Consider the following 13,257-nt stretch of genomic DNA (forward strand, 5'->3'; position numbering starts at 1 on the left):
GAAATGCCCGGCGTAGCCCGTGGAATTTAAGGAACAAAATTTGAATTTTGAGTGGAACAAATTCGAATTTTGGAGAAAAAAATAGATTCTTTTTAGCCCCACCGTGGCACGCAAGGGTTCCCTTGCCAAATTTCAGCCAATTTGGTTCAGCTGTTTGGGCTTGGCTGGCTATATTTTGCTGTGTAGAATAACATTTTTATGAGAATATAAACAAATTCAAATTCATATTTGATCAAATATCAAGTTGGTTTCTCATTTCCTTTCCCAGCTAGAAAACAAAATGATCTGAGGATTGAAAGAGGAAATATAAAGAAAGGGACTGCACGTGAAATTTCAAGGGTTTAAGTCCCTTTCATGGAGGGTCACTTAAAATTAAAAAATTACGCCTACAGTCATAATTATTTTGTAATAAAAGGTTCACGTCAGCAAATCCTTGTTAGAGAAGAATTTGTTTAATATTTGATTATAATTATTGGGCACAGAGACAGAATTTGAGTCGCGGCTCATAATGGTTGGTTCCACTTAAATTTTTTTCAAGATTTAAGCCAGTGCTCAATTAAGACCGGTTTTTGGCGGATTTGAGACCCAGCTCAAATTCATTTAATTCGGACTCTGATCTTTACAGAGACTGTATACGTGGATTAAAGTGATTTCCCTTGTAGAGTGGTATGTCTGATTAAAAACGGGATCCTTACCAGCTTAGACTAATCAGGAAGGAATGAAGAAGATATCCATTAACTTCTCTTTAAAAATTGATAAATGGATTATTTTCAATAGAAGTTATTCTACAATGAAGGAAATTGTAAAGACGAATTTTTAAGGAAAAAAACAAGATGTCTTACCAGGAAAATAGTTATTAGATAAAGGATTAACGAATATCGTATTGAAAAAGACATAAATTATAAATTTACTACTGCACACAGTCCCTTTAAATATTTTATATTTGCAACTACTGAACGGTATTTATCTCCTGTAAGGTATTTATCTCCTGTAAGGTATTTAGCTCCTGTATAGTATTTATCTCCTGTATGGTATTAATATCCTGTAAGGTATTTATCTCCTGTATAGTATTTATCTCCTGTATAGTATTTATCTCTTGTGTAGTATTTATTTCCTGTATGGTATTTATCTCCTGTATGGTATTTATCTCCTGTATGGTATTTATCTCCTGTATGGTATTTATCTCCTGTATGGTATTTATCTCCTGTATGGTATTTATCTCCTGTATGGTATTTATCTCCTGTATGGTATTTATCTCCTGTATGGTATTTATCTCCTGTATGGTATTTATCTCCTGTATGGTATTTATCTCCTGTATGGTATTTATCTCCTGTATGGTATTTATCTCCTGTATGGTATTTATCTCCTGTATGGTATTTATCTCCTGTATGGTATTTATCTCCTGTATGGTATTTATCTCCTGTATGGTATTTATCTCCTGTATGGTATTTATCTCCTGTATGGTATTTATCTCCTGTATGGTATTTATCTCCTGTATGGTATTTATCTCCTGTATGGTATTTATCTCCTGTATGGTATTTATCTCCTGTATGGTATTTATCTCCTGTATGGTATTTATCTCCTGTATGGTATTTATCTCCTGTATGGTATTTATCTCCTGTATGGTATTTATCTCCTGTATGGTATTTATCTCCTGTATGGTATTTATCTCCTGTATGGTATTTATCTCCTGTATGGTATTTATCTCCTGTATGGTATTTATCTCCTGTATGGTATTTATCTCCTGTATGGTATTTATCTCCTGTATGGTATTTATCTCCTGTATGGTATTTATCTCCTGTATGGTATTTATCTCCTGTATGGTATTTATCTCCTGTATGGTATATATCTCCTGTATAGTATTTATCTCCTGTAAGGTATTTATCTCCTTTATGGTATTAAAAGATTCTTCGCGTAGAACATTATTGAAAATGTTTGAGCCGATCTTGTTCATAAAAATGATGATAAAAAAATTAGCAAGTCCTGAAGGAAATAGTATACATAAGGCCAGACATATCTTGTAGAGTTCTGGAGGGCAAAGCCATTTAGATCAAATTTTCATGGTTAGAAAAGCTTTAGTTTTCGACTTCCGTCAAACTGATGAAATTTGTTCCAAATTTAATTCAAAATACAGTATGGCTAATGCTATTTTACCCCCCACCTGGTGTAATAAGTATGTTTAGAAGCGAAGGAATATCATCCAATCCAATATTCTCTCCTTTATATCTATACTTGAGAGGAACTGTTCACAACACGTAAAATCTTAAATTAAACATAAAGTGAGTAATATGGAAACATTTTCGGTGCAGCCTAATTATGTTAGATTAAAATGTGTGCAACCCCTATCCCCCCATCATGCACTGTGGGGTCATGTGGGTCATTGAGTTTACACCATAAACCTCTTATTCAAATCAAATATTAGGACTCGGTCGCATTAGCAATATTTTTTATATGAATGTCTATAAGTTGTTGCGTTGATTTTCTAAAAACCGACGGAAAACTGCAGTTATTTCCGCGAAAACTCTTAAAATGGGTATTTTATACAAGAATTAGAGACAATACCAATACAGTGGCGGGTGTGCCCCAATCTTGAATAAATGGTTGTCAGACTTTATAAAGGTTTTTTTGCAATCCGCCTTATCTCTTTATGCTACCTATTTCACTATGACCTTTCAAATGTACGCAATATTGAGAAGTTATCTATTCAAAGATAAATGTATGAATGGGAAAAGTAATAATAAATTGAAATCATTATAAATCAATGCTAGGCCACACAAAGTTTGTAAATGAAAAGATTATCAGAATATATTAATTTTATTCATTCTCATCATGAAACACAAGGAAAATGCATTTTAAGATGATTATTGTGATTATTGTCACCCCTCCCACTTTAATCATTCACCACTTTCTCTGAAGCCCTCTACCTCTCCCCCATCCTAAATGTAATCCTATCCTGTCCAAATAGTTATTCTTCGTCTTGATAAATTCAATCTAGATCTGTTCCAGGGTTAAATCTTTTTAAATCTTTTTAAAACTTTTCAGAATTATAGAATACAATTTCGTAGAAAAATCCTCCCACTTTCCGCTAAAACCAACAATCTCTTGTTTAAGCGTGTACCGTACTGCAATTTACTGCAATTTACTGCAATGCACACCGAAAGCTTGAGGAACTGTCCAAGATGTTTGTGCGCTGCAGTTCTAAGCATTCATTTATAAATCTATTTTTTCATGCTTATGGTTGTAATGCTACGCCGGTCTGAGCAGTATTATTATTAGTATTATTATGCAAATCGTTGTATTAGCCAAGACAGGTTGAGCGGACAGAATTGCTCGTGTACATTTCGTACTTAAAGTTATACGGAGAGACTGGCAGGGTTGTGACATGGTTCTATGAAACAATAATCACAAAACAAAAAATGGGGGATAATTCATCTTTCTATAGGAAAGTTACAATACACGTATACTGGAGGAAGTACACCATTCAATTTTCTTACAAAAAGAATGAAAAGTCAAGTTGGTCAGTTAAAAGTAAATAATTATGAGATGTTACATACTTTCCCAAAGTATTTCCCAAGCTGTAACTTCCCCCTTGTTATTTTCCCAAGTGGTAACTTCCAAAATGGGCAACTTTCCAAATCTGATGTAGCCGCATCCCTCGTCCCCCTTGCCTGTTCTAGCAGAGGGGCTTGGCACCTTCCGGGCCCTAACCTGTAGAAGACGCAGCGCTCGCCCCCATTGCAGCCTGCAGCGCCCCAAAAAGCCGAATCTAAAATGTACATTTGGGAAGTTGCCCGTGGGAAAGTACCAAACACTTTTTCCCACTTAAGTTCCGTATTTAGTCAAATAATAGTTGTTTTAATTTCAGGCCCTTTTTCTAAATATTCTAGTAGACAATTATCAAATCTTTAGCAGCATTTTAAGATTAAAAGAAAAAATTTCACTTTTTCATGTTCTAACTTTATCAATTTTTTATATATATATTCAAATGTCTCCAATTTTGATAAACTAAATATATCAAAATTTGAAATGTCAAATTTAAATTTGAATTTGATATTGCGTCGAAAATAAATCTGAATATTCTTAAGATTGCAGATTCGGATCTTGATTTTTTATTCCATTTAAAGGGAATGTAAGCGTAACTTCTTGTGACACTCTTGCAAACATTGCCATACCCGATTCACAACGGTACCTTACAACGCTTTGTTTGATTAAGTATTGATTAGATATTAACGTTTATCATTGTAAAAACTAATTATTTACAATTGTGATTTCTCATCAAAAGTAACTCGCGAATTCTACTGCAGGAATCATCAGCATTTGACACTTTTAAACCTAGAAAAACGACGATTTCTTCTTGATCGGATAACGGTTTCAATTATACTGTAGTGAATCGGGCATTACCATCTTTGCATGGTTGATCACTTTTAATTTATTCTCCCTTTAAAAATATAATAACAACTTGTTCAATAAAATTAACATTCATATTCTTTTAAAAATGTTTTTTTAATATAAAGTCGTTAAAAATGAATATAATTTAATATCGAAAAGATTATATAAATAAAGAATCTAATTTTTTCCAACTATATGAATAAGAAAAGTTAAAATGGAAAAACAATCCAAATGAATCACCATGTTCATTGTAAAACATTAATAAAAGATGTTTGAACTTAAACTCAAAAACGTTATTTAAAAATCCGATTTAAAATTTTCGAAAAACCCNCCCCCCCCTCCTCACGAACTGCATGTTTAAAATGTTTTCCCAGTTACTTAAAGCCAATAGCTTTCTTTGCTAATTTATGTTTTGTTTGTACAAAGTACAACCTGCAAATTGTATGAATACATGTCTTTAAAGGTGAATATTTCCGTTTTTTACGTGAAAAATAAGCGTGAATTACAAAAACAGAAAAAACTATAAATTGTTATAAGGGAAACTTGATGATTTGCTAGAATCATTATTTTTTGTATTTTCATATTTATTCCAAACTTACAAGAATTACAGTGGAAACTGTACCAATGTGGAATCGGAAGACAACTGAAAGGCTTTTAATATTCACTGCATACAAAACTATGCAAATGTGCATTGTACACAGATCCATTTTATTAGATAAGTTAATTTTCAAACATTGAAATATAAAATTGCTGAAATGTCGTCTTTCTTTTTCATAGTTTCATGGCTATCTCTGCATTTGATTGATTCTTCTTGTATTCTCATAATGGCGCCCAAGTACTAATTAAAAATTGATTACAATATGAATGTTTAATGAAAGAGAAGATGTATAGAACTTTAGCTAGGAGGGTAATTTATTTTTAATTAAACAAATCATACAAAAAAATTAACTATTGTATTCATACACACTGGTTGATTTCCCCTTTCATTGTCTTCTTATTTCTAAAAATGATCAAACGTTTTTGAAAATTATAAATATTTTGTTTAAAATAATTAACAGAGGTTAGAGATATTCCAAACATCATTATTCCTAGAATTATGTTAGAGATATTCCCACATCATTATATAAATTTCTTAAAGTTAGATTCAAATATTATATGTGTAAAATCAGAACTCGTAGTCTTGAAGAAATATGAAGAAGAACAAAAATGTTTGTAATTTAAAAGGTGTGCCTGGAAAAATTTTCTTTTAGAACTTTTAAAATAAAAAATAGAGGACTTACGAAGTCACAATAATGTGCTAGTATTGTCGCATGAATTTGACCTCCCCCTTTCTGAGTTTACAATGAAGATCTAATAAAAACCCCGGTTAACGTTTCTGAACTAATCTTTTTTTCATGGCAATGAACCTGAATTTTTCAACCAGTATAGTTTATAAAATTGAAAATTTAATGCCTACAATCTAAAACAAAAATATGATATTTGGCAAATATAAAAGTAAGTCAGCCAATTCAACCCTTGCTTTGTTGTTTTTAAACCAAAATATAGAATTTCGTAGATTTTCCAATTTTATTGTTGAATTCCAAAATGCCTAATAAACCCAGGAGCAAATAAACAAACCTGCAGTCAAAGACAAAAAAATTCTGTCAAATGCTTTTTGTGAGTCCAAAATAGATTTTTAAATTAGAGCTTGAATATTTTTGAAATTGGCCATAATTGCCTTATTTAGATCCAACGGCAAACATTTTTTTTCCTTCCTTGTTTGGCCTGCATAAAGGTTGGACATTCGACAGAAAATACAGGGTTACCCACAATGGATGAGCTTCAGAGACGACTACTCTCCGATTTTCTGTTTTCTTGCATTTTTGGGTTTTGTATTTGTACGTGCACTAGTGTCTTTCTAAAACCTGATTAAAGCAGGCTTAATTTTAAAAGGTTATTTTTCCACAAGAGTAAATTAAAATATTATTTAATGTTTTGTGAACACCATGCACTGTTTAGTACATGCAATAGTCTCATTCACTCAGACTATATCAGTTACAAATCATTATTAAAAAGATTAGATTTATTCAGTATTTAACTTGTACACAGAGTGGTGGGCAATTCCCCCCCCCCCCTCCCCAAGGGAGAAGGTTAAATTCATGCGATATTGCTGACATGACTTTGTGTTAACATAGCTCCTCAAGTTTATGTTTATTTATAACCATGAGAAAATATAATGTACTAGCCTTATAGGGCGCTTCACGCCCATCTTCTAAATTAATTGTGAACTTGTTCTCTTTGTGTACATCGTAAAACAAAACAAAAATAGTTTGCGGATTTTCACAAAAAATTTCGTGGATTTTCAAAATTTTCAAAAATTTAATGAAGATCGAATTTTGAAGGAGACAAATATTTGAAATTTTGATCATTCATAAACCTTCCCTGGGGCTCCATGAGGTCCATCAAAAAAATTTTCCCGATCGGTTCAGCCGTTTTGACGTTTATTGGATACAAACAAACGAACAAACACCCACCCAAACAGACAAACAGACAGACAAGCCAAATTCATATATAGATTTGGTGAAATATTAGGTATTTAAAACATTTCTGTTCTTTTAAAAACCTCTTTGATAACAGGATATATGATTGAAAACAAATAAGATTCAATTCACTTTAATTTAATGTGCTCCCCCACACCACCACAGTAAACTTATAAAAATATTTTACTGAATATTTAATGTTCATAAACTTTTTTCATTTGACAAACCCTTCACTTCAAACGGAAGTATATTGCACAATCATAACTCCTCTAATAAAAGAGCTTTTATGTTTTTTGTTTAAACAAAACCTAAAGAGGTATGAGGTCACAAAGCCGTATCAGCAACGTCACATAATTTTTAAATTTAGGAAACATAATAAACAACAAATCGAAAAATCCAAATTAATTTGAAGTACAAATTCAAAAAATATTATGACTAGACAGAGGAAGAAGGTAAACTTTTGGTCACTTTACTTGTATGATTTTGTGATCTCAATTTTACGCACAAGCATGAGAAAGCCTAACTTATCCGGCAACATGGAAGATGGTCAAAACATCTTTGATATTCTCTGTAACTCTTCACTCTTCAAAAAGAGAAGTTACCCTTAAAAATATTTAAGAATATTACGTGCAATTTACTTTAGATTAACATACACCTTTCATGAACAAAGTTTGAAACAACTTTATATTAATCAAACCATTCATAAAAAATGTGTAATCTAAAATTAGTATCAAAGTACTTTTCAACAAATGGAGTAGAGGAGGGCCGGGTGGGGGGGGGAGTCTGGAGTCAGAAATTATTGACAGATTTCAAAGGCCAACATTAATTATGTAATTATCTATCAATCGTCATATCTTTCCATTTTCATTTATTATATCTGTAGCAAAACTTGGGGCCTTATGTAATATATTTCGTCATGCGTTCACATAATAACTACGCAAATACTGTAATGCGATTAAACCATTCCATGTTAAATGTGAATTAATGCGTCATAGATAATAGCCGATCGTAATTACGCTGTAAAAAACTCTATTTCTTATATGAACTACGAAATAAAGATCAGTTGACTGAGACTCTGCTGTGATTACGGTATAAGAGGAGTAGTCTGTGTTCTTGTTGAAACATACGAGTGGAGATCTTGCATGGATAATTGGCAATCTGATCAAATATAGCTTGAAAGATAGCTTGGGTCCTCGTTGAATTATAAGAGTTGAGATTTGGACTGTGTGTCCTAAAGAACCAGGGGGTTAAGTCTGGTCGAGAAATTGCCTTTGTAGCAATCTCAATAGCTTGTGTGGCTTTTATAACTAGGGAGTTAAGTCTGGTCGAGATTTAGGACTGTGTGTCCGGCCTTTGGAACCGGAGAGTTAAGCCTGGTTGAGATATTGCCTTTGTGGCATTCAGAAACAAAGAGTTAGTCCTGGTTGATCTTGGTAACAAGTAGACCTGGATAGATACGTCGAGAGTAAAACTGTTATGAAGTGGGTATTTGCTATATATCTATTTCTCCACTTAAAATGGCATGATAATGAATATTCTGTTTTTCTTGATTTTATTTAACATTTTAAAATGCATTACAAATTAGCTTGTTTTTCCAACATAATACATCTATCTATCTATCTATCTATTTATTCCATATATCTATCTATCCATCCATCTATTTATCTAGCTATCTAGCTATCTAGCTATCTAGCTATCTCGCTATCTGTCTATCTATCTGTCTATCTGTTTTTTTATCTATCTATTTCCAGATATTAATATGTCTGTAATTTGATCTCCAACTCTATTATAGAATGAGGAAGGATTACTAATGATTTCAATGCTGGGGATTGGGGGGGGGGTCGATAGGGGTATAGATTGGGGAGTGGGGGAGGGAATAGGGTATAGATTGGCATTTTTTCATGAACGAACGAAAAATTTCAAAACGAACTAATCTTTTTCGTAAACGATGGTGTCCTGCTTATGTCCTCCATTTCGAATAATTAAATAAAAACAAAAATTATCGTATAAAATAATACTTTGTTTTAATTTTCACTACTACTAATAATAATCTACAGGTTTGTGCATAAAATGGTGACATATTAATAACAACCTTTGAAAATTATATTTGCGGAGTTTTTTTGTTAAAGTTTGTTGCATTTTGAAAATAGTAAACTTTTTTCTCGGTAAAATTTTTCAAATTGGACCGGATCAGCCGTTTTTCACAAACGAACAAAAAAAACAACAGACAAGCATGGTTTATAAATATAAAACATATTTATAACTCTGAATATATTCCGTATATGATATATATTTGTATACTTACTTATATGTAAAAACTTTGAATAAGTCTCTATTTGCCTCTGAACTCAGTTTTTGATGGATTATGAAAACTTTTGACAAATTCAACTTTTTTGTACATTAATAAGATCCTGTATAATAAATTAGTATTCCATTAATATTATTATTTTTATCATTATCATTATTTCCATAAATATTGTTATTACTATTATTATTATTATTAACATCATTCTTATCCATATTTTCATCATCATTATAACAAATCTAATAATCAATTCATTAATCAATTCATTAATCAATCAATAATCAATTCATTAATCAACTTCTTAATGAATTCATTAATCAATTCAATAATTAAGTCAATAATCAATTCATTAATCAACTGATTAATCAATTCATTATCCAATTCATTAATAAATTCCTTAATCAATTCATTAATGAATACATTGATATGATCAATTAATTTATCAGGTCATTAATCAAATTCTTTAATCAATTTATCAACCAATACATTACAAAATCATTGATTAGGTCATTAATGAATTCAATAATCAATTCAATAATCAATTCATTAATCTATTGATTAATCAACTCATTAATTAATGCATTAATCAATTAATTATATAATTCATTAATCAAATCATTAGTTAATTCATAAATCAATTCGTTAATAAATTCATTAATAAATTCATTAATCAACTCCTAAATGAATATATTTATCAATTCAATAATTAAGTCAATAATCAATTCATTAATCAACTGATTAATCAATGCATTAATCAATTCCTTAATCAATTCATTAATGAATACAATGATCGAATAATTGATCAGGTCATTCATCAATTCTTTAATCAATTTATTAACCAATACATTACAAAATCATTGATTAGGTCTTTAATGAATTCAATAAAGAATTCAATAATAAATTCATTAACCAATTAATTAATCAACTCATTAATCAATTCATTAATCAAATCATTAATTAGTTTATTAATCAGTTTAACAATCAATTCATTAATCAATTTGTTAATTGATTTACTAATCAAATAATTTATCAATTCATTAATAAGTTCCTTAATCCTTTCATTGATCAATTTTAAAACCAATTCATTAATCAATACATTAATCAATACATAAATCAATTCATTAATCAATTCATTAATCAATTTATGAGTCAATAAATCAATAAAAATCATTAATCAATTTATTAATCAATTCATTAATCAGTTCATTAATTAATTTATATATAAATTTATTAATTAAAACATTAATCAATACATAAACCAATTCATTAATCATTTAATTAATCAATTCCTTAATCAATAAATAAATAAAATCATTAATCAAATCATTAATCGAATCATTAATCAATTCATTGATTAATTTATTATTCAATTCATTAATCAATTCATAAATCAATTTATTAATCAATTCATTTATCAATTTAATTTTAAAAAATTATTAATTATTTTGTCAATTCATTCATTAATTAATTAATTAATCAATTCATTAATCATTTCATTAATCAATTCATTAATCAATTCATTAATCATTTCATTAATCAATTCATTAATCAATTTATTAATCAATCCATTAATCAATTCATTAATCAATTCATTATTCATTTCATTAATCAATTCATTAATCAATCCATTAATCAATCCATTAAACAATTCATTAGTCAATTGATTAATTAATTCATTAATCAATTTATTGATCAATTCATTAATCAATTCATTAATCAATTCATTAATCAATCCATTAATCAATTCATAAATCAATCCAGTAATCAATCCATTAATCAATTCATTAATCAATTCATTAATCAATTCATTAATTAATTCATTAATCAATTCATTAATAAATCTATTATTAAATTCATTAATCAATCCAGTAATCAATCCATTAATCAATTCATTAATCAATTCATTAATCAATGCAAAGAAAATGGAGAAAATTCGCAAAATCTAAGCTAGGCTTTCAATAAATAGATCTAAGAATAAGAGCGTTGAAAATTTCACCAAATGAATAGAGGACATTTTAATTAAAGTGCAAATGTTAACTGTGTTATTTTTATGTTCAGCTGAACAACAGATCGGATCTATTTCATTTATATGTTGGGGATTCTTATGAATATCTCTCTCAATTGGTCAGACTGATCTTAATGAAATTTTAGGATACCAAAAATAAAAAATTAATGAAAAATGAAATACCAAAAATAAAAATTAATGAAAAAAATTAACTATGAAGAAGACGACGGTAATGTATGTATATATTTATCTTTCTATCTATTTAACTATGTAGGTTTATGAAGGTATTAATACCGCATTATGAAAAGACAAATAGGTAAAGTTGAAGCATTAAAGTAATTATATAATTCTACCTTAAGACGCTGTATAATGAATAATTAGCTAGACATGTTTATACATACAATTTATTGCAGTAAGGCAGTTACCAATTAAATATTCAAGGATGATTAAAAATAAATAATTCATATGTTAAGAAGTATATTTTTGTGTAAAAATTTAATAATGGTAATTTTTCCTGTACAAAAATTATGTCATTTCATTTTATAACAAAGATTTTAATTTTTTTTCTCTTTTTACGGACATAAACCAAAATTAATGACTCGCTTAAAACAGTTGCGATCCGCAACCTTTCATTACTAAAAGTTTTCAGCATTATTTCTTCGTCTGCGAGAATTTTTAATGCGTTCTTGTGAAAAGGTATGAAAACCCAATTCTGTAAAACTAAAGATTGCTGAATTCAAGCTCTAAATGGGATGAATTAAAGCTCTAAATGGGATGAATTAAAGCTCTAAATGGGATGAATTAAAAGCTAATTTTGGGGGACAAAGGAATTGAGTCATTTTCATTTGCAAAGATATAGAAAATCAGAGTTTGTGTGGCGATGATTCAATTCCTTAGTCAGAAAGTTTTATGCAAAAAAATCCTTCCAGAGTCCAAAACTATAGAACGAAAAGTTTTGACTTAAATGTTAAGTTTTAGCTTAAATGCAACTTCTGACTTAATTTAAACCTGAATGCTACAGCATGAATAACCAATTGAAATTTCAAAACAAAATAGTTGATGGTGCACATGTCTCTGTGGAATGTGGATATATCTCTAATTCAGGTAATCTGATCGGTTGAATTTTTTCCCTGGAAATATAAATTTCTCTTCATTGTTAAATTGAGAAAGGTTAACTTTTAAGTATCAACTCATTGTTTTTCATAACTTTAAGCTTTAACTTAAATTTTGCGCATTCTTAAGTTTTAGACTCCGACTTGCTATTATTTAAGATAAGTTTGCTTAACAAGCCAAGTTATATGAGTTACCTGATGTGTTATAGTTAGAAGGAAAAGTAAAACTCAACTCCATAACGTGCTATTGGATAAGTTTTCAACTCCATAACGTGCTATTGGATAAGTTTTCAGCACGTTTTAACTAAAAACATGGCTGCTTAACGCGTTGTTAAACAAGCAGTTTAAATTCGAATGTAAATCTGTAAATACGATTACATTGTGAAATCTAGATGTATCAAGATTGTTTCTGGAAGTTTTGTTAAAAAATAAATTATGTAATACACTATAATATTCATGTTTTTTATAATTAATTAAAACTATATTCTGATAAATTGTTATTTTTAATATTTAATTTGTTTTTCAACGGTTTTTCCATTAAAATGTTAACCTTATAGAGGACGTGAGTCAGACTCTAATGAAAACGCATGAAATATTTCCAGTATATATATTTCTTATAACTTATTACTAGAGGGTTCAGAACTAGAGTAAATATCGAAATCACACGTGTAGATGTTTATCAGTACTATGCCCCGTATACGTTCTATCTCATTCTGTTGAATCTTGTGGGATTTGTTTAACACGGCCAGGCATCGTCTTCCACAACCTAATGTTAATGGATTTTGTATGTTTCTAAAAGTTTGCAGTAGCATGTACGTAAACTTTTTTTCCTTAAAATGTTAAAAGAAAATATTTACAAAAACGATATTTTTTTTAAATATCGTCGTTTGTTTAAAAAATCATTAATTAATTTTAACTCTTTGTTTT

The 13,257-nt window shown here is 29.4% G+C and overlaps 1 protein-coding gene across 1 annotated transcript in view; it reads right to left on the reverse strand.

Moving 5' to 3' along the window:
• Positions 1–1,034: 1,034 nt before the first annotated feature.
• LOC111714318 (spore wall protein 2-like) overlaps positions 1,035–13,257 on the reverse strand; it is a 29,016-nt gene continuing 16,793 nt past the window's right edge. Inside the window, exon 2 of the mRNA XM_023489401.1 lies at positions 1,035–1,870. Coding sequence (XP_023345169.1) covers positions 1,035–1,870 — 836 coding nt within the window. The remainder of the gene's footprint in view (positions 1,871–13,257) is intronic.

This window comes from Eurytemora carolleeae, unplaced genomic scaffold, assembly GCF_000591075.1.
Source record: "Eurytemora carolleeae unplaced genomic scaffold, Eaff_2.0 scaffold1458, whole genome shotgun sequence".
NCBI classification, from domain to species: Eukaryota; Metazoa; Arthropoda; class Copepoda; order Calanoida; family Temoridae; genus Eurytemora; species Eurytemora carolleeae.